Genomic DNA, 23,216 nt, shown 5'->3' on the forward strand with positions numbered 1-23,216 from the left:
CTAATTGCCCAGCAGGCAGTTCAGAGTCAACTACATTTGTGTGGGTCTGGAGTCACGTGTAGGCCAGACCAAGTAAGGATGGCAGTTTCCTCACCTAAAGGACATTAATGAACCAGATGGGTTTTTCCAACAATTGGCAAAGGGTTCATGGTCATCATTAGATTCTTAGTTCCAGATTTTTTATTTGAATTTGAAGCAGAATCAGTAGCAAACCACATGCTTCCTCTGCCCTGCTCCACCATTCACTAAATTCTCAGCAGATCTTTGACCTCATTTCCACTTTGCTGTCCCCTCACTACATCCATTGATTTCCTCAGGGTCTGTATTCTGAACTCAAGTTTAGAGTTGGGGAAATCAGGCTCTCAACACCTACTTTGTCAAGTCCTCTCACAACCATAATGAGATCACAAAATATTTTGCTAAACTCAACAGAATATGGATTCTTTCCTATGAATCATTATCCCCATATTTCAGGAATCAATCTCAAGAGCTCTCACTGTACCCCACGTGTGCAATGGTGACCCAACCATGTGTAATGTTTAATTTGCAGCAAGTCTTTCTTGTACTTGTATTCCAATTCCCTAGTTATAAAGGCCAACATACAATTTACTGAGGAAGGGTCACCGGAACCGAAATGTTAACTTTGGTTTTTTGTCTTCACAGATGCTGCCAGACCTGCTGAGCTCTTCAGCAGATTTGTTTTCGCTCCGGATTCACAGTGTCTGCAGCTCTTTCAGTTTTATACAATTTATCTTCCTAGTTGTGAGCTGAAATTGTATGCTCAACTTTATCTTTTATACAAAAATGCCTAAATGACTTGCAACATAAACATTCGACTGATTCTCATACATAACAAAAAACATTTTCCCTATTTTTCCCAACAAATTGAATAATTTCCTTACATTATCCTCCACCTACCAGCTCTTTCCCATTTAAATGACATTTATATCTCCTTGCAGGCTCCTTGTGTCCTTCCTATGGTATATATTTCTACCTAAAATTATATCTTCAACAAACCAAAAATACTCCATTTGATCACTTCGGCTAAGGCGTTAGTTTTGATTTGAAGTGTGGTATTTGAGACCTAGACCCAAAAATGCACTTTCATATTAAACTATACTTGCAGCAATATGTCCATTGACATAACTTGCATTCATCCTCTGTTTTCTTCCTCACCATTTGTCATTGTTCTTGAGCAGTTTCAAAAATGCAAAATGTATCTTTTTATCGCTGTGCTCAAACTGTTTACTTTGATGGAGAAGTAAAGGACCTTAACACTACTTCTTGGAACATATCAGTTTGAGAAATTTCATTTTTAGGTATACATTTATTTATAGCCTAGATTTTATGGCCTCAGCTGTGTGTGATTTTGCTGGTTTAGGGAGTGGAAATATAAAATATGAGGTGTGCCCAGCTTGCCATCTTTCTGTCTACCCCTGACCCGTGTCCGATTGTGTGCCATGTGGATAGGTATCAAGATTGGCAACTCTCCCTATTTTAATAAAAAGCAAAATGATGATGCTCATACTTGTAACTTGTTACCAATCCAAATGACTGGGATATTATGCTACTCACACCATAGTGTGGATTATGTGGGCAGGAGGTTAGCAAAGAGCCAGAATGTTTGTCTAGCTCAAGTTTAAAAAAAGCAAGAATTGAGGAACATTATTTGGTATCCTGTGTGGGTCAGCATCCTCCTTTATATTCCTACCCTTCTCATTCCTGTTTGGCTGCTCTCCAAACCCAGTCCACTCACTCTCCTTGCAATTCTCCCTTCCTCCTAAACTGCTCGATTAACACTCCCCAACCCCTCACCCATCCAAAAAGGAATAGCTTGCCTGCCTCTGTCTTCACTTCTGTGTGGGACAGCATGCATTCTCCGTTATTCAGGGAACTACAACCGTCTCATGATTAGTATAGTGTGCTGCCACTAATTCTCCTTACTGTACTGCATCTAAAGGCCTATTTGGTAAACTGTTTTAGATGATGGATCACTAGTGAGACTTAATGAGAAGCAGCACTAGTGTTAACAAGGTGTAGTTTATTGAATGTTAACTGTAGGTAGAGTTTACATTAGTTATTAAACACAATCACTAAGACCATCAGAAGACAATGTTAAGACACCTGTCCATTAGGGGCTCAAGCTATACTCCTCTTTTCCTCAACCCAATACTATCTGTACCTCCACTCTAAATTAACACCTTAGCTGAAGTGATCAAATGGAGTATATTTAGATTTGTTGAAGATACCTGCTTCGTGCAACCTCCAATATTAAACCTTTCACAAAAAGTCTAGCATTGCCTATGACTCAGTTATGGCATGGGAATTGCTAGAGCTGATTGATCAGATTGGCAGTCAGACCTCGATGATTCCCATTGAGTGATGCTCGTGCATTGGTTCCCCTGTATTATGGCTGTAGGCTGACATCTTTCAGGAGTGTTTGCTGCTGGCTGACTTTCCTTCTAGTGGGAGGACTGAGCAGTGTGCTGATTTCTCCCCCTGTAAAATCAAGTTTCATGTCAAAATTACCTTTAATTTCCTCCTTCTTTGAAATAAGTCTCTTATTTAGCACTTATTGACTACTTCTAGATATATCAAGGTTCTTGATACATTCTAGATACAATTTCTTCCTATATTTTAGATTACAGAAAGCTGAACTACCTCTTACAAATTCACACTGTCTCTAATTAGCTCATGGTTTGCAAACTGTTTATTATTAATCTCTTAGCATTGTCTAGCAGCATGCCTGTTTCTTGAATTTCTCTTAATGCACTAAGAGCGTGATTATTTGATTATATCCTATGAACTGCTGTCAATTTTCAGCAAGGTTATTGTTATGCCAATCAACTTTTGAACAATATTCGAAACATATCACTGTTGCAAACTGATTTGAATTGCCTACAAGTCCTATTCTCTGCATCTTTCTCACCATTTGGTTGTCTATAATACCAATCCTGTATTGTTATTATTAATTTCAGTTTAATTCAAAGAAACATCCCAAGACCACCTCAGCTCGTCCCCTCCCTGCACTGCATCACAAAACCAGCCCAGCTCGTCCCCGCCTCCCTAACCTGTTCTTCCTCTCACCCATCCCCTCCTCCCGCCTCAAGCCGCACCTACATTTTCCACCTACCAACCTCATCCCACCTCCTTGACCTGTCTGTCCTCCCTGGACTGACCTATCCCCTCCCCACCTCCCCACCTATACTCTCCTCTCCACCTATCTTCTCCTCTATCCATCTTCGGTCTACCTCCCCCTCTCTCCCTATTTATTCCAGAACCCTCTCCCCATCCCCCTCTCTGATGAAGGGTCTAGGCCTGAAACGTCAGCTTTTGTGCTCCTGAGATGCTGCTTGGCTTGCTGTGTTCATCCAGCAACACACTTTGTTATCTTGGGTTTGAAAGGTAGTTTGGATAACATTTTTGAGTGTGTTGGGCAGCAATTCAGTTGCCATGTTGCCAACACTACACTAATTGGAGGGTAGTCTGTGTGCAATATTATAAACTGGTACAATGAGAAGACTGCAGGTGTACAATGGTTATTGTTTCTTAAGTGTATGGATCTGATTGACTAGTTTCTACATCAGCTTATATGAAAGAATATTAGTTATTGCATTAAGTATAATTCCTATCTGTCCCGTGTAACTCAGTGATTGTAATTAAAATCTAATGCTTAATCATTAATGTTTTAATTTCTAATGTGATAATTACTCTGCAATGTACAGGTAGCAGAGTACATTTTCGATAAATGATAGTGAATACTGTAAATATACTACCAATGCAGTTAATATTCCAGTGTTCTAATTATATGTGATGTACATTGCCAATTTAAGTAATTGCATTGTCTCTCACAGGTAACAAATTGCACTCCTGTGTGGGAAATAATTGAGAATAATTGGGGGTATACTAAAGTGAATTTGAATACTGGCAAATTTCTGACCTGTCAGACTGAGATTGCTAACAATGTGATGTTTGATCATGCTGACTCAGTGAATATGAACAAATCCATTTATACATACATATGCATTATTTCTGTATAGCTGTTTTGCCAATGAGTATGATGCTGCGTTCTTGTATTGTGTTACAGGTGAGCCTGGGGAAAAGGGGGAGAAGGGAGAGCCTGGAAGGCTAGGAAAAGTTGGCCCAGTTGGACAACCAGGTGATTTTCTACAAATGTAAATTCTACATTGAAAAGAGACTCATGTGTCTATTACTAAACAACACACAAAATTGTAACATTAGATGCTAATGTTTATGACATGCTGTAGAAAGTTTAATTGGATTATTGCTCTTTCCATTTGTTTCACCAGTCTGGTCAGGTTCTGGCAATAAAGAGGCTTTGAATTTTGGCATTAGTTCAGCCTTTCATGTGTTAATTTTTCATCTCCAGTGTATCCATTTTGCTACTTTCGAATTCAGCAAATGTATTATGGGCAAAGTGCAAAATTTCATGGGACTTAAATTTGATAGCTTCTTTATAAAAAAAAGCGTCTGTGGCATTACGATTCACATTTAAACCTGCAACTGTTGATTATCACGCAGGCGGCATACTACCTTCGTCATGCCTGCTCATTTATATCAATAATGTCAAACATTTCGCTGGAAGTGCTCACTGCTATTGATGGTGAGCAACTAATATCACTTAGGGCCAACCTGCAAATCTTAAAAGGGAAATGCATTGTGGTGCAGCAAGTGTTGGGAATGATGCAGGATGTGACTGCGTCCTGGAACACATTAAACAATGGCACGACATGTGAGAGAGCAAATTCTGAGATAGTAGGAACTGCAGATGCTGAAGAACCTTGTTATCTCAGAGAGCAGATTCTGATGTTTTCAAACTCTTCACTGAAGGCTTTGTGAAGGAAACAAATAGGAGGAGAAGTACCCTCTATCCATAGAAAAGCAGGACCACACTCAGTGTTAGGAAAAGATAATGAGCTACGTTCAAGCCATCAATACGGCCAGCAGCGATCATCTCCCCCACCGACACCATTTTGATTTAGTCCCCTCACTACTTTTTACCATTTGTTTTGGTGAATTGGTGTTAGTTGTGTGATCAGTTAACTTGATGGAGGGTTTCTTTATATTAAAACAAATGAAGGTATGTTTGCACCAAACGGATGGGGTGACTTCTGGACAGGTCTACAAGTCCCGGCTTCAAAAAAATACCAGCTTGGAGGACAGTTTACTGGAATGCTTTGACACCTTGCCTGTCCTGTTGAATGCTGAATTTGCACAACTTTGGCTTACAGGACAATGCTTGGATGTCAGGTGGCTTATGCTCAATAGAAACTAAAGTGTCAGCCAACACTTGTTGCATCATCATTCTTGGATCCCTTCTTTGCTGTGCAGGTTGAGCATCATGGCCAAGATGCTCTGTTGCCTACTACCTGTGCTGCTTTCTGCATTGAATACAGGCCATTCATGTCTGATGTCTCACCATGTTTAGATTTTTCCTCAAACCTATCCTTCAAATTATTTTATATTTAGCGCAATATACAGCACCATTTGTGATTCCAAGCAGTCAATGCCTAAATGCAGCAAGGCCTGTGCAATGACCAATTCCACAAGAGAATATTTAACCATCACCCCTTGACATTCATTGGCAGTACTGTCCTGGTGTTACATTTGACCAGAACCTGAACTGGTCTAGCCATATAAGTACGGTGGCTACAAGAGCAGGTCAGAGGCTAGGAGCCTTGCAGTAAGTAGCTCAATGCCTAACTCACAGGAACATAGGAAATAGGAGTAGGAGCGGGCTATTCAACACATTGAGCCTGCTCATCCAGCTGGCTGAACATCCAGGTCAATAACCTGTTCCTGCTTTCCCCTCATTGCCTTTTATCCCTTTAGTCCTAAGTCATAGAATCATACAGCATGGTAACAGCCCCTTTGGTCCAACTCATCCACGCCAATCAGGTTTCTTAAACTGGACAACTTCTTACATTTGCCTCTGTTTGCCCCATATCCCTCTGAACCGTTCCTATCCATGTATCTATCCAAATGCCTTTTAAATCTTTCCCTTTTAACTTTAAACTTATACTGTCTAGTTTTGGGCTCCCTGGACCATTGTTATTCACCCTATCTATGCCCCTCATGAATTTATAAACCTCTATAAGGTTACCTCTCAGCCTCCTCTGCTCCAAGGAAAGGAGTCCCAGCCTATCGAGCCTCTCCTTATAATTCAAACCTTCCAGTCTCAGCAACATCCTCGTATGTCATTTTTGTACATTTTCCAGTTTACCCAGCTGTCCAGTGCTATATCCAACTCCCTCTTAAATCACGCAATATTTTGGCCTTTATTGCTTTCAGTGGTAGCGAATTCTACAGGTTAATCACTCCCTGGGTGAAGAACTTTCTCCTCATTCCAGTCTGAAATGGTTTACCCTGCATCTTTGGACTGTGACTCCTGGTTCTGGGAAATCAATCGCCATCAGGGCAATCCTACCCTACCTGAAGGGAGAAGTATAGGATTGTGTTAAAGTGGTGTGTGTGTGTGTGTGTGTGGAGGGGTTGTTGGTGCGGTGGGGGTTTGCTGATTGGGGGCATATGAGTGGGGGCAGTGGTTGGATGGGTTGGGGAAGCAAAATTTGCAGTTTGTAGATCATGAGAGAAGCTATGAGGTGGAAGTGGAATGTAGGAAAAATTAGGAATGACAGCTTTCAATGTTTTCAGCTGCGCCCCTGGCCACAGCCTCAGGCATATCATTGTTGAATGATTGGTGTTTTCACAATTTGCAGACCCAAGGAGCATGTGCATTCATTTGGTTTTTTTTTGATGTGATTAACTGAAAAGCTCTTGGTAAAGTAGCACACACAGGAAGACCCTCATTAATTATTCACCAACAGAAAACGGGTTGTGTGGCTACAGGAAAGAATATGGTTCATGTCCAGCATCCTTCACACTACAATAATCAAAGAGGTTTGGTGCTGTTGCAAAATCATTGCCACCCTAAAATGAGGAAAACCAGTTTATCATCCCCTTAAGCTTCTAATGTCTACAAGGTAACTAATTAGCTTATCTGTAAATGGATGGCTCTTTCTGAAATAGGAGGGCTTCAGGAAAGGAGGAAGCTGCTTTGAACAGGCCCTTGGCCAATTATTAATGTTGAGGCAGAGCTCCAGGAATAACGGCTGTATTCATAGTCTTCTCATTGCAATATAGCAACCTCCTTCTGGTTCAAATGCCAGTTACTGAAGTTTTCAATGTGTAGAAAAATTCTTACGCTTATCAATTCTTAAGCTAATCAGCAGTCAGAGCTTCCAGGTCTAAGTTGGTGGCAAGTGTAACCAAGCAGTAGCATTCAATACCATTTGCACCTCTGCTGATGCTGTAACAGCCCACATGCGGATGCAGCAAGACCAGGACAACTTTCATGTCTGTGCTGACAAATTCCAGGTGACATTTGAGCCACACAAGTCCAGGCAACTAGCATGTCCAACTAGCAAAGCAGAATCTAACCATCTACCCTTGACATTCGAGATAACAAAATGTGGAGCTGGATGAACACAACAGGCCAAGCAGCATCTTAGGAGCACAAAAGCTGACGTTTCGGGCCTAGGCTTGACATTGTCCTATTATCAACATCCTTATCAAGGTCGCTTTGACAGTTGCTTCCCAACCTGTGGCCTCATTCAATTGGTAGGCCAAGATCAGTAGATGCATGGGAAGCCCTAACATATGCAAGATACCGCACCGCCCCGCGCCCCCGCCCCCCCACAAGCCTCACACTATCCTGAACTAATTTGGATCTATATTGTCATTCCTTCAATGCTTTCAGATCAAAATCCTGGAACTTCACTTGTAGGAGTACACTAGATGGATTATAGCAGTTCAACAAGGCAGCTTACTATTACACTTAGGAAATTAGAGGTGTGTAACTAATGTTTGTTTTGCCAATGATGCGCATGGTTTTTGAAATAATTAAAAATGAAATCTCAATTTTATCATGACGAGGCTAAAATGTTTCTCTCCTTTAAAAAATAAACTCTACCCTTCACTCCTATCTCTCACAACTTTGTACTGTATGTTTGAGTGTGCACCCACTCAGTAATGCACTCTCTAATCATTAAAATGGGCAGACAGCCCAAATCTTGCTTGAAGCATCCATCAAAAGCAATGAATGTGCATTCTGGTCACAGTACTCATATTTTGATGTTATCAAATGTGGTGGCCTATGGGTGTTAGCGTTGCTGATGCTTTTAAGCCTGGAATTGATAACTTTTTGATGGGTAATGAACAATATCAAGGGATTATGAAGCTATGGTAGATGAATTTTGTTTACGTGCAGGTCAGATTCTATTTGATTGAATAGCAGAGTAGGCTTCTGCTGGTGAATAGCTTACTTTTAATCTTAAGCTTCTATAGATAGTGGAAAGAAATTCACCCAGGATTCTATCATTGCAACAATTGTTATGATTAATTATAATACTCGTTTATCACGGAGGTATTCTTGTGAATCTCCTGTGCCACGTTTCCATAGGCTTAGAAATAATTATCTTACCAATTCTTTATTTTCTAGTCCCTACAGAAGGCCAAATTGAAAATGACATCCTTTCTGTGGTTATTGTGTTAATAAGTAAAATAAATTTAGGTTAAGATTGAAATGTAGAGCACACTGTCTATTTACCAAACAAATATTAATTCTCCATGTTCACTTCGTAGGTTGGGATACTAAATTTCAGCTGTAACGTGATAAACGTGAAAATTATTATGATCTTCTGAATTTTGGAAACAGACAATTTCCCACATGCTGAGTGTTTTGTGTTTGTACCACCCAAGTAGTACCTAACTGCGATTGCATGTCATGTGGACATAAATGAATCTTCAAGCTGTCATTAGCTCACCAACTACAACATGGTTTGTTTTCATAATCACTGCTTGTAAGTGGTCAGGCCTTTTTGTTTAACTTAAAGGACAGGAGGTCACACACTAATGTAGTTCAGCCAGAGAATGAATTCAATGACTAGCTGGTTATACCATGTGTTTATACTTAGTTGTATTTGTAGATCAAATGTCAATTTTTGAAATATTTCTGTGTAAATCTGTGAGGACCTCCAAAGTTTTCGAACAAAAGTTCAAACCTCAGCTTTTGCTACTTTTTCACAGAAGTGTTGTGATCTGCCACTGGACTGATGATTAAATCACTCCCACTTTAAAACACTGTATACATTATAATATCTTTATTAATTATGTTTAGTGTTCTACAACTATAGCTTAAAACAGAAAAGTTAGACCACCTTATCCAACGCTGATACAATCAGCTCCAACCTCTTCTAATTCACATTACATTCTGACTTGGGCAAGTATCCCCAATACTTCATTTGTTGTAGGGCCAATATTGTGGAATTCTACTCCATCTAATTTTATTGTGGGAAGATCCTCTTCACTAGACCACAGAATTTTGAGGAAAATGCAGCAATGTCTCTAGGGTCCCCAAAGGTGGGAAATAAAAATACAACTTCTCTAGCACTGTTAAATGTTGTTTCTTTATTTAAAGAATGTCACAAGCCTAAAGATTTGCTTTAGGTGGACTCATTGCCAAAATATCAACTGCTGCTAATTCTTCACAAATTAATCTGGATTCTTTGTTTTTCTCTCAGAGGATTGTGAATCTTTGGAATTTCCTTCCTCAAAAGGCAATGGACAAAGAATCTTTAAATATTTTTGAAGCTAGAGATGGATACCTTCTTGACTACAGAGAGGAAGAAAGATTATTGAGGGTATGCAGGAATGTAGAGCTGAGGTTAAAATAAGATCAACCTTGCTCTTGTTGAATGGTGAAGCACGCTAGAAGGGCCGATCGGCCTGCTCTTGTTCTTTGTTTGCATGTTTGTGTGTCTTCATCTCCACAATATCTGGTTAACTCCATTTCTGCTTTTGTGACTTGTCTTTATTGATTTGGTGAATCACCTGTCTAGGTTAACCTCCTTACATGAGTGTTTGATAAAGATCATGTGAGGCCGGTAAATTTAAATAGACAAAGTTAAAATTAAAGTTTGCTGCCTGGACTTTCGCAGGTGTCTTCCTTTATGCCTATGGACTTCAAAATCACAAAACAAATGCCACAATAATAATTGAAGATTCTGAAATTCTTTGGGAGTGATGCAGTTGATTTGTGGAGTCAATGAGAAATAAAATAGTTGGAAATGTTTTACTGAAACATCTACAACTTGCTTTTGCAGGACCTACTGGGGAAAAAGGCCAAAAAGGTGCAATGGGTCACCCTGGCAAAGTAGGCCCAGCTGGGTTAAAAGGTATTTTAATAATTTTGTCTGCTGTTTGTAAAACAAATTTATTTGTGATTCGAACTTCTTGATTTTTCGTGTCAAACATAATTTTCTCTTATGTAGCAATGTCTCATGCTTTCCTTCATTAATTGTTGTTATACTTCTATCAAATTCGGATAACTTATACTTGTGCATATGTTTGTGAGATGTATGAGCTGCAAAATTATTTTGGAGGTCTAAGGCGACATGTAATACTCAGGAGATGAACATAAAGTATGCCCATAATCATGCCCATAAATACCCAGAAAATGGGTGTATCATGTTGAAATTCATATTGGTGAGGGTGTTATCACATACAAGGTGGATGGTGGTCGGAAGTATGCAGGCAAGCTGGTCATTCATGAATTAGTTTAGAAGACTAATATACCATTTTGGAGCTACATCTAAACCCCCTATCAACATTACGGTGGCACAGTGGCTCAGTGGTTAGCACTGCTGTCTCACACGGACCCGGGTTCAATTCCACTCTAGGGTGTGTGTCTGTGTGGAGTTTGCACATTCTCCCCGTGTCTTGCATGGATTTCCTCAGGGTGCTTCAGTTTCCTTCCACAGTCCAAAGATGTGCAGGCTAGGTGGATTGGCCATGCTAAATTGCTCACACTTTTCAGAGATATTTAGGTTAGGGGGATGGGTCAGGGTGGGATGTTCTAAGGGTCTGTGTGGACTTGTTGGGCTGAATGGCCTGTTTTCACACAGTCGGGATTCTGTAGCTAAGCATGTCATCAGGAGCAGGAAGACCCCCAAACCCGCTAGTGCTGTTTTAAAAAAGCTCAGCTCCTTTGTGATTAATTTGTTCCTAATACTTTGGTTTGAGAAGTTTTTCAAGTTCTTGTTTAGATATTTTCTAATCAACCTGTTCAGAAGGTCTGTGCTTTTTGGGGATATCCCAGCTTTTGCACAAGAGAATTGCTCCAAAATGTGACTGCACTTGAGGGCATTCCCTTGGAGAAGAGCAAGCTGCAAGCTTTAGAATCACAGAATCTCTACAATGTGGGGGCAGGCCATTCAGCCTATTGAGTCCTCACCAACCCTACGAAGAGCATCCCACCCAGATACACTGCCTACCCTAATCATATAGCCTTGCATTTCCCATGGCTAATCCACCTAACATGCACATCTTTGGACTGTGGGGGGAAACTGAATCACCTGGAGGGAACCCACGCAGACAAGAGGTGAATGTGCACACTCCACATGGACTGTCACCAGAGGTTCGAATCAAACCCAAGTTCCTGGTGCTGTGAGGTAGGGTGCTAATCACTGAGCCAATGTGCTGCCCAAGTATCCTGTACTAACTCTGCCCTTTAATGGAATTGAAAGGATTTACACTCTCTAAGTATTCAACTTGGTGCGTGTTTGACCATAGGCAGCAAAGTAAGAAGGCCAGTGATTGAGATCCTCGAAACTGTTGTGACAACTTAATTCTATGTTAGTTCTCTGTGCCAGCAGCACTTTTGCCAGTGTGGCAAAAGAAAGAGTGGCTTGTGGCTGATAAGGGCTGTCGGCTGACAACATGGCTGATGAGTCCAGTACATTAACTCGTGTATAATACGCATTCAACAAAAATCGTGGTGCTGTATGAATAGCAGCCTGTTGGTGTTATGAAACATTGACCAAACAGTAGCAGCCTTACATTACTCAGCACAGCATGTGCAATCTTACATATATGTGAGGGCAGCACTTGCCTTCAGCTATAGGTGATAACAACTGAAGAGCAGTGTTTAATGAGGAGGAATGGGAGTAGTAAGAGGTAGAGGAAGAAAAAGAGAGATGGTAGCCGAGACAGCCTTTCTCAGGGTGGGCGATCTATAATGATTTCATCTGAGTACCACTTCAGCATTCGCATCCAAACTCCCATTCACCAACAGTCCATTAACTCTGTTCCTAATGCTGGAAGTGTACCCTTTGCCATAGTGCAAAAATGAAAGCTACCAAAACAGAAACCTTCCAAGCCAATATAAGTGTAAGCATGAGTGCTGCACAAACGGGTTTGCCAGCCACCCTGCTGTATTCTCTTTGTGCTTGTCTTACATGTATCTTTGCCTATCCTAGAACTTCTATACAGTGTTACATTGCTAATGGAAGGCTGCAGAGCTTTACTAGAAAAGACTTAATATTGCTTTGGAGAATTGAGCAGCTTTAGGCCTACAAGGCCTTACTGTCAACTATGCCATCTCTGCATGGGCAAAAGCAGGCTGCTCTGGTACTAAGGACAAGGGAAGTGGCAGAGTAGCAGTGTTGGGAGAAAGAATACTCCCTTCTTGGGACATTACAGTAGGTTTAAGTTCCTGAAATCCAGTGTCATCATTTACATAATAATTTATTTCCATACAGGTACAAATGTTACTACTTACACAATATCTATTACTCTGGTTTATTAATTATTGGCATTGTCTACATGTAAGTCAACAAGAGTCTTTTTTTTATTAGAATTAGGCCTGATTGTCATTTCTCACCACCTAAATGTTTTTTCTCTGTTAACCCCACACCCCCCACCCCTTCATAAGACAGTATCATTTTGTAGAGATTGGCAGTTCTCTGCTCTCTCACTCAATTTCCCATTGATGATTTATGAACCTGGATATTGAACATATGCAAGCATTTTGTGATACAAGAGTCAAGCCCATCTCAGTCTCACTAATATATATAAAGAAAAAAACTCACTCCCACTAAGGGTTACTGAGTAGCATATCCATGCTGATTTTCCCACCATCTCTGTAAATAAAGTTGACCCAATAGTAATGTTGTTACTATTATCCCAGCCAAGGTTATACTCAAAATAGATCATGAGCCTTCGTGTTTTGGATGGCTTCATAGAGGTTTACCAGGATGATGCCTGGATTGGAGCATAGTGGCTACAAGGAGAGTTTGGACAAATATGGATTGTTTTTACTAGAGGCTTGGGGGGAGGGGGTGACTTGATATATAAATTATGAAAGGCGTGGAAGAGGCGTTTTCCCAATGCAGAAATGTCAGATAATCGAGACCATAGTTTTAAGGTGAGAGGTGAAAAGTTTAAAGGAGATGTGTAAGGCAAAGTTTTACACAGAGGGAGATGGATACCAGGAACATGCTGCCAGGAGAGCTGGTAGAGGAAGAGATCATAGCAATGTTAGAAAGGCATTTAGATAGAGGCATGATCAGGCAGGGAGTATAGTAACACTGACTATGTGCAGGTAGAATGGAATAATGGTCAGCATAGATGTGATAAGTCAAGGGTCTGTTACTGAGCTTTACTGTTCTATGTTCGATTCCAAATTGAGCAGTTCAGCTATCAATTGTGCCATTGTACGGACAGTATTTGACAATCTTTTGATTGAGGATTTTTTTTTTGCTGCTGACCTGGATGTCACATTTAAATAAAACGTGTAATGTAAAAAGTCTGTTTCTTTTACAAAGAGGCAAATGCATAGGGGTCACATATCAGAAATTTCCCAAAATTTGACATGTTTATTCAGAAACTCCACGCAATATTTCAAGCCACATTATTTAATATTTACCCTTGGCATATAACATTCCCTTCCAGGAAGAATAAAAGTAATTAGACATTTCATCTATTGTCAGCATGCTGTATATTTTGAGCTATCTAAAAGTAAAGGCATATTGGGTAAATGTGTTGTACGTGGGGCATGATTATCAGCCAATTTAGTCAGAAATCCACAGTTAATATGCATTAGAATTTTCATTTGCTGTTGTTTAGGTGGGAGGCTTCCTGCCAGGATTACAAGTTCTTAGGCTTAAAGCCTCACTATTGTAATTATTGATATTATTTGATCTTTTTGTATTTGTGGAATGGGAATCGAGACCTTATGATATCGTCAGATGATGCAGAATCAAAGGGGAGAAGATAATTAAATGAACAGATGGACATAATTCAGTCTCCAACTTAAAGTATTTAGCCTTTTTTTAGATTAGATTACCTACAGTGTGGAAACAAGACCTTTGGCCCAACAAGTCCACTCCAGCCCTTGAAACATCCCACCCAGACCCATCTCCCTCTAACCCACGCATGCCTGAACATTGCGGGCAATTTAGCATGGCCGATCCACCTAGCCTGCACATCTTTGGACTGTGGGAGGAAACCGAAGCACCTGGAGGAAACCCACGCAGACACAGGGCGAATGTGCAAACTCCACACAGACAGCCACCCAAGGCTGGAAACGAACCCAGGTCCCTGGTGCTGTGAATCTGCAGTGCTAACCACTGAGCCACCGTGCTGCCCTAAATTTGATTTTATGTAATACTTTGATTTTATGTAAGTATTAACAGTTAAAGAGCAAAACCAAGAGCAATTAAAAGCAGAGAAGTAGACTTGTTTGGAGCTGATCAATTTCTCTATAATACAGGTTGAGGAACCAGAAAATTTAAAACTCAATATTCAGTATGCTACTACTGTTTAAACTTGAGATTACAGAGCTGTTTCCATTATAAGTCTGAACAAGGTAATTGATAGTAAAATATGACTACAGGAAATAATGTTTTGTCGGTTGCAGGAACATACAAAAATAAGATTTTAAATACTACAAATATTTTCAATTATATCATCAGTTACATTCAAACTAGAGTTGAGAACAATGAGGGGGTGTGATTGAAACGTATAAAATTCCAAAATGGCTGGACAGGCTCGATGCGGAAGGATTTTTCCGCTGGTTGATGGTCTCTATTCAGATGTCTCAACGTCAGGATTTGAGGTAGGCTGTTTAGGACTGAGATGAGGAAACATTTCTTTGGAACATGTTCAGCGTGTGGAATTTGCTACCACGTAAGGCTGTGGAGACCGGGTTACTGAGCACATTCAAGAAAAAATTTGATAAACTTTTGGGCAATAATGGCATCAAGGGCTTTGGAAAGAAATAGGGAATATGCAATTGGGACAGAGGATTGGCCACGATCATGTTGAATAGTAGATCAAGCTCAAAGGACCCAATGGCCTAATGCTGTACCTAGTTTCCATGTTTATTATGATTAGACCACAGATGGCATATTATGGTAACTTCATTTTGTGTTAATTATGAATCAGTTTTGTTTAATTACATTAAATGGAAGGCATTAAATAAGATTCGCTTGTTATTTCTTGTTAATTTCACTTATTAATTATTTTGGAGACCTCATCTTGAGATTTCGTCAGGAGCTAATTTTTTTTAATTTTCTTGGGCTCTTTTTGGTTTTCGGAGGCTACCTTTTCATTCTCACTAACTGTTACAGTGGCTGATACAATCTCATAATAACATTATCTGTTGAATGTCAAAAGATAAGTATTTGGACTCACACCACCAAAAATCATCAATCCTCTGTTTAACTTAAAGCCACAACACACAAAGAAAATGCGAATTTCTTAGACATGACTTTATTTAAACTGGCACAAGGCAACAGGCATAAGTTAATAATAAAAAAGGTTTTTTCAAAATAACTCTCACACACTTCTACACACCAACAGTCATCACACCTACCAAAGACTGGTGAGGTAACAGTACATGCATTTCCATTGCATATATACAAAGTTGATAGCTTTTAACCAGGCAGTTACTACTGCTTTTATTGCACCTCAGGCTTGAACCTCTGATTAAAATTTAGCCATTTAGCATTGTTTGTTACAACAGCAACCATCAGTTTCTATATATTGTATTTCCTGAACTGGCTTCTGGGATGTCAGGACTGATGCATGAAGAGTGACTGGAATGGTTAGGATGATATTCACTAGACACTAAAAAAATGTGGCTGGGATCTCATATGCACTAATAAAATTCTAACAGGCCTGCACAAGGTAAATGCAGGAAGGATGTTCCCATTGACCAGGGAGTCCAGAACAGAGGTCACAGTTTAAGAATATAGGGAGTGCCATTTAGAATTGAGATGAAAAAATTCTTCACCTAGAGAGTGGTGAGCCAGTGGAATTCTCTGCCATATAAAGCGGCTGAGGCTAAAACATTGTGATCAGAGATAATGGGAACTGCAGATGCTGGAGAATCCAAGATAACAAAGTGTGAAGCTGGATGAACACAGCAGGCCAAGCAGCACCCCAGGAGCACAAAAACTGACATTTCGTGATGAAGGGTCAAGGCCCGAAACGTCAGTTTTTGTGCTCCTGGGATGCTGCTTGGCCTGCTGTGTTCATCCAGCTTCACACTTTGTTATCAAGGCTAAAACATTGACCGTTTTCAAGAAGGAATCAGATATAGTTCCTAAGGCTCATAGGCTCAAAGAGTATGAGTGGAAAGTGGGAATAGTGTACTGTGTTGGATGACCAGTCATGATGACATTGAATGGCTGATCAGACTTGAAGGGCTTACTCCTGCTCCTATTTTCATGCTCCCATGTAACATTTGTGGCTTTAAGATAGGGATTTCACATTCGTTTGCAAGGAATTCATTACTTCCGTAATTTAAAATTTTTCGCTCACAGTTAGTTTGTTCGTTCATTTGTTGACTGGAATAAAACTGTTTACTGTGTTTTACAGCTTCCATCTCCCCTTTGCTGTCTGCACTTTTGTATTTTTGCAACCTCCTTTTTCTCTCCAAGCAGCATTCTCTCCACTCCCGCATTGCAGCCTCCCTCCCTTCCACTGACATGGAGACTCCTGCTCACCCCCAGCCCTCCTGTACCTCCCCTCTTGAAGCATTTATTTATCCTCTGCCCCTCTCTCAACCTTCTCATTTCACCCTTGCATCACCCGTTTCTCTGTCACTTCGCTGCTTGAAATTTGAAACTTCCTTCTCTACCTCACCCCTCTTGGAATGCTTCCCCAAGTTCTTTCAACTTCCCAGCCTTACTCAGTCCTGGACCCCACAAATGAAAGTTCTGTGACAGAAAGTTCAGCAAGAAGGTTTTCATGCCTGCTCTTTGCAAAACACATCCCAGCCTCAACCTTGGATAGCATTCTGTCCAACCCTTTTTGGGGCTATCAGAGGCAAATTCACTTTCCATTACCTTACATTTTGAGCTTTGAGATAAAGAAATATTTATCCAAGTTGTGGAGTATGTTGTGTTAGGAACTGAATTCTTGCAATGTTTCACTCAAGGAAAGGTAAGGCTGAGTCAAGATTATCCTCAATCGAATTGTTTTCTGGATAAAACAATAAAACTATGCCAAAGCTAAGTGTGTATGCATGTGAGTGTGCTTCTGACATCAGAAGTTCAGCTAAAACAGAAGGATAACAGACTCTAGCTCAGAGCAGAAACTGAAGGAACTCAAATTCTTCTTTCTTAACTTATCAGGAAACAAAGGAGACACTGGTGATCTCGGACCAAAAGGGGAAAATGGAGATCCAGGTAGAGTATCCAAAGCTTCTATTGGTGTACACCTGCTTTGTATCAAGTCTGTTTCTTTAATTATCTGTGTGATTAATGGCCTGTGTATATTCTCTTCAGGCTTACCCTGTGAGTGCGGCCCACTGAGAAAGGTAATTGGAGAAATGGACATTCTTGTGACACAATTAACAAATGAACTCAATTTCATTAAAAATGGTAAGTTTTATCACTTATACCAAGGTAGACCTCTTTGCCTATAGTGCTTTACCCCTTACTGTCGGACAATGCTTACTTTGTCTTTTACAGAAGATGGTTCAGTTATTAACCTTTCACACTAAACCAATTGCTAAATACAAACATGTGTACATTTAGGGTTGTATTCCATTTGCTTTTGATGTATTGTGCACTATAAGATGCTGCACATTGTTAAATAGAGCTAAATACAGTTATTAGAGTTTCTGTTCTGGGTACAATTGACAATCTGAGTGCAAATTGTGCTTAAAATTCCTGTTTTTCTGAAGTTACAGGTCAAGTTCTCACCAAATTCATTTGCATGATTACAAGTGCAAAATCTTCCGTGAATGGAGGAAATGGAGCAGTGTAACAGAATGTTATTATTTTTTCTTCCCTTGCATTAAAACATTCAGTTCTGTACTTAACAGTGGTAAACTGATTTTTAAAATAGCTGTAATTGAACACTTCCAATAAGTGTGAGGCCCATCATCTCAAAGAAAATCAATTTTAATTTGCTGAAAATTACTTAAAAACCATAAAGAATCATTTATATTCATTTGCACTGATCAGCTCCTTTCTAAATTGGCCTTCATTTAGTATGTAAAAATTTTTGAAACAAGCTGCTAGTGTCTACAGTCAAAAGACAGCTTAATTTGAAGAACCTCTTTGAACAAGCACAATCACGATTTTGATCTGGGTTGTTGTCAAATTTGTGGACTGAATCAGCTACTGTCTGATATTTTTTGAAAACACTATAAAAATTAAGGAAACTCAATTTAAACTTTATAAAACTTACTTACAAAACCTATTCACCTTTTACTGATTTCAGTGCAAACTGACAAAAACTCTTTGTTATGAAACTAAGTATAGAGGTGTTCAGAGGTTCTAGGTTTCAATCATAAAGTTTTAAAATTTTACCACATGAATTTTACCAACAACTTGGCCATTACAATCGTTCTGCTCTTTGAAAGAGTTATTTATTTAGTGGCATTTATTTAGTCTTATTATTCTGAAAATATTAACTCACTTTCTTCCCACTGTTTTTATTCATTCACTGGGCGTGGGTGTTAGTGGCAATGCCATTATGTGTTGCTCATCTTATTGGCTCTTGAGAATGGTTTGCAATCTTCTTGAACTGCTGTTGTTTGAGTGGGATAGGTACAGCCACAGTGCTGTTAGAATGGGAGTTGCAGATTTTGACCCATTGAGGGAATAGAGAATTACTTCCAAGTCAGGAAAGTGTGTAACTTGGAGGTAAACTTGCAGGTTATGCCACTGTCTTTCTAAGTTGGAGAGGTTATGGCTTTGAAGTCTGCTGTAGAAAGAGCCTTGGTGAATTTCTGCAGTGAATCTTGCAATGGTCTGCTCTGTGTTGGTCATAAACAGACTGAATTAAAGGATGAGCTGCCATTCAAATGGACCACTTTGTCCTGGATAGTGTTAAGCTTTTTGAGTGTTGTTGGAGTTGTACTCATCTAGGCAAGTGGAGAGTACTCTGTCAGACTTGTATTTTATAGATGGTGGATTGATCTTCAGGTGTCTAGAGGTGAGTTACTTACTGTAGAATCCTGATATGTTCTGTAACTTCATAAGGTACCCATGTCCTAATTATGCTCAGTTCATAATTAAAAGTAAAATTCTCATTTCTCCCTTTCTTCTTTTGGTGACAATCTCAAATTTCTTGCCCTCTAGTTACAATTTCACCAATAAACATGGTCAAATGGTATAAGTTGGACCAGATAAACTAAACTTAAGAGGATATAGATGTCACACTCTGATTATAATGGATGATGGTGTTGTAGTGGTAATGTCAATGGATCCAGAGGCCTAGGCTAATAGGCTGGAAACATAGCAAGCGGAAATTTAGTTAACTACTAAATTGAATTAATTGTTAAAATTCTGGTATTGGGAGCTAGCCTCGGTAATGGTGTCGTGTGAGATATCATCAATCGTGGCAAGAACTCATCTGGATCACTAATGTCCTTTAAGGAGTTAAATGTGCTGTCTTTATGTGGTCTGGACAATATGTTACTCCGGATTCTCAGAAATGTGAGTTAGACTTCCATGTGAAATAGCTGAGCAAGCCATTGAATTGTAACAGATCACTAAAAATAGGTGCCAACAGCATTGTGGGAGTACCTTCACCAGATGGATTGTGGTGGATCAAGAAAGTAGGTCCTCCGTTATCTTCTCAAGGAAAATTAAGAATGAACAACAAATTTGCCAGCGATGCCCACATGCCATGAAAAAAACTATGCAGTATGGAATTTTATGTTTCCTATATAAGAACATGCTTACACTCATTAAATATACTCATTTTGATTGTTCCCTTCCTTACCAGCTTAAATCATAGTTTGCATGGGGGACATATGTATCTTTGTAAAGCTGCTTATATCTTATTAAATATAACAGAAATCAAAGTGCTCACTTTTCAGCACTGCCCTCCCCTGCAGCTGTTGCTGGAGTACGAGAGGTAGAGAATAAGATTTACCTACTGGTGAAGGAGGAGAAGAGGTACACAGATGCCCATGAGTATTGTCGTGATCGAGGAGGACTACTTATAATGCCTAAAGATGAAGCAACCAATAGCCTCATTGCTTCTTACATCAGCGAAGCAGGTCTCAGCAGGGTATTCATTGGTGTTAATGATCTGGAGGAGGAAGGCCAGTTTGTCTTTACAGATGGGTCACCCCTACAGACCTTCAACAAATGGCGTACTGGAGAGCCGAACAATGCCTACGATGAAGAAGACTGTGCAGAGATGGTATCTTCTGGGGGCTGGAATGATGTCACCTGTCATATTACAATGTATTTTGTCTGTGAATTTGATAAAGATGCTCCTTAATCCATGCCAGGTCCTGATGTTGTAGCATTATATTATTCCACATCCACGATGGAGAAATCAGTATTAGTTTTAAAAGCTATGATACCTCAATGGGGGAATGATTAAAACCACCAGAATTTTTGTTTTATAAGCCTCATTTTCACTCGCATTCTTATACGTATTTTACAAGTAGGATAATATATTGAGTTTTAGCAGAGCCATTTTCTTGTGCTTTATAATTTCAATGAGCAAGACTAGAGGTAATTTGACATTGGATGACAGTTTAATGGGAGAAGCTTGATGAAGTCAATGAGAATGAAAATTTCTCAGATTTGTATAATGGATTATTAATCTGATATTACGTATTTTACACTGTCACAAACAAAATTACCAGTCAAACTCATCTCATTCGTTACTTAAGTTTCTCCTTCCTCATTTGCTGTTGGTTGGAACTTTCAATTTCTGTTTCAAAGCTGTAAATGACAAACTATTTCTTGCTGTTTTCGGCTCAACAATTCATAACCTGCTCAAAATGAACATTAAAGTGAGCTCTATTGTGATTCCTTTTCTTGCCTTTCCGTGCAAGAAGTGAGTGGTTAGAAATTGCTATCCTCATTTTCTATGTATTTTAATGTGTTCCTATCACAGAATTTTATGCAATAGAATTTCAGAGATGTCAGGAAACACAAAATGTGAATTGCCTGTATCTGACATTGTGCTCAGCATCATATTTGCTGGTCCAGAAGCAGCTCTGTGACAATGACTGAGGACTTTGGTTCCCTATCTGTTGTCAGGAAACTTTCACCCATTGGGATTGTACCGCTGCAGCAGTACAAACAGGGAAACTCAAGAGGTTTGAACTCGAAGAGAACAGATATCTTAGAAGGTTGTGAAGCTGGAGGAGATTACAGAGAAAGCAAAGGGTTAGATTATGAAAGAATTTGAAAAGGACAATGATGACAAATATACAATCAGAGCAATTTTAAACAAGTAGAAGTGCAGGGTTCAGGGCTGAACAGGGCTTGGTCTGGAACAGGGCCAGCAGAATTTTGATTGAGTTCTAACTTATAAAGGGTAGAATGTGGGAATGTTAGTCAGAACTGTATTGTAAAAGTCGTGTTTAGAGGTAACTAAGGCATCTGAATGATGGTTTAGCAGTAAATGACCTGAAATAGGCTGAACTTGAAAATATTATTGAGTTGGAAATAGGTGGTCCTAGTGATTAAGAAGCATGTGTTTGGAAGCTCAAGTCAGAGTTGAATATGAAACAATGGTTGTAAACAGACAGCTGCCAAGGAGAAAGATGGAGTCAGGAGCAAGTGAACAGAGATTGTAATGAGGGACAAAGATATTGGTTTAAGTTTCCTCAATATCTCGCAATCTCCAGTTAGTTTCAATATGTATTCCCAGTGTATAGCACCCTTATCTAGTAGCTATTTTTATTTTACCCCATCTGTGCACTGTGACTCAGCAATTTTAACTACTCAAGGGTAATATCTGAATTCTCTGGTATGTGTACTAATGCTTCCATCAATTGGTGAGTGACGTAGACACCAGTTTGCTTAGAGGTTGTGACAGTTCTGGTGGGCTCATTTCCTAGGCCTAGTACAAAATGGCAGCTCCACAAGGCAGCTTCAAACAGAGTCTAATATTTCTCTGATTAAGATTATATCAAAGATTGGAAAGGATAGTGCAAGAGCAGAATTGTAGCACCCCTGAGCTTGGCAGGAGACCTATGATTTCAGCACCTCTATTTTTTCAATGCGCATATAGACAGAAGTATCCAGGGTAACCACTTAAATGGAAATGAAAAGTGTAATCATGTCTCCTCTGGTTTGAATTTGTTATTATGCAATATCTTATTGTACCTTCTGAACTGTGTAATGTATTTGGTTACCATAAATTTAGCTTTAATTTCTGTGATTCTGTGTAAACAAAATATCTTACGGATTTCCAAGTTTCATTAACATAGGCTCACTTTATAAATCCATTATCCTTTTCATGTAGTTTCTGGTAACACTAAAAGACGTTGATGAACCCAGCATCTCTGTACATCTCTGTACTCAATCTACTGCTGGCATTGTGTATGGCATTGTGATCAATTCTACTGATTTTGCCAATTTCTGATACAACTGATATTAAAAATGTTCAGTATCATGAGAGGGCACAGTTGTCACTTTTATATTGATATCCATGTTCAGTTGATGTGATTTGGTGAAGATAATATACCCTAAAATAACATGACTATTTGATCTATCTCTTAACAATAGTAGGTAATCTAGTCTTAAAAAACAGTAATATGAAAGTAATTCATAATTATAGTATATTGTGTTTTCATTATAATTAACCACTTTGCAACACTAAACATGATGACGTGACATAATAAAATCATTGATCTTATCCAGCCAAGACTGAATATTTAGGTTGTCCTTTAGCCTTGTGCTACTGGACAGAACAGTGCAAAGTAGAATATATTTGAACAAAATATGTGATGAATATTGCAATGAATTAAAATAACCCTTTTCATTAAGAAAAAAACAAAAAAAAAATATAGAATCTGGAAATCTGAAACAAAAATTGAAATTGCTGGAGAAACTCAGCTGGTCTGGCAGCATCTTGGATAG

General features: G+C 39.3%; 1 protein-coding gene across 4 annotated transcripts in view; it reads left to right on the forward strand.

The window, feature by feature from the left end:
- The window catches only part of colec11 (collectin sub-family member 11), a 34,045-nt gene extending 11,293 nt beyond the window's left edge, over positions 1–22,752 (forward strand). Inside the window, exons 3-7 of one of the 4 annotated variants that reach the window (XM_048531731.2) lie at positions 4,088–4,159; positions 10,185–10,256; positions 17,502–17,555; positions 17,655–17,750; positions 20,204–22,752. In XM_048531731.2, the coding sequence (XP_048387688.2) occupies positions 4,088–4,159; positions 10,185–10,256; positions 17,502–17,555; positions 17,655–17,750; positions 20,204–20,613 (704 nt within the window). In that variant the 3' untranslated portion in view covers positions 20,614–22,752. The remainder of the gene's footprint in view (positions 1–4,087; positions 4,160–10,184; positions 10,257–17,501; positions 17,556–17,654; positions 17,751–20,203) is intronic. The other 3 variants (XM_048531733.2, XM_048531734.2, XM_048531735.2) reach the window with 3 other exon arrangements.
- Positions 22,753–23,216: the final 464 nt, after the last annotated feature.

This window comes from Stegostoma tigrinum, chromosome 4 (genome assembly GCF_030684315.1).
Source record: "Stegostoma tigrinum isolate sSteTig4 chromosome 4, sSteTig4.hap1, whole genome shotgun sequence".
NCBI lineage: Eukaryota > Metazoa > Chordata > Chondrichthyes > Orectolobiformes > Stegostomatidae > Stegostoma > Stegostoma tigrinum.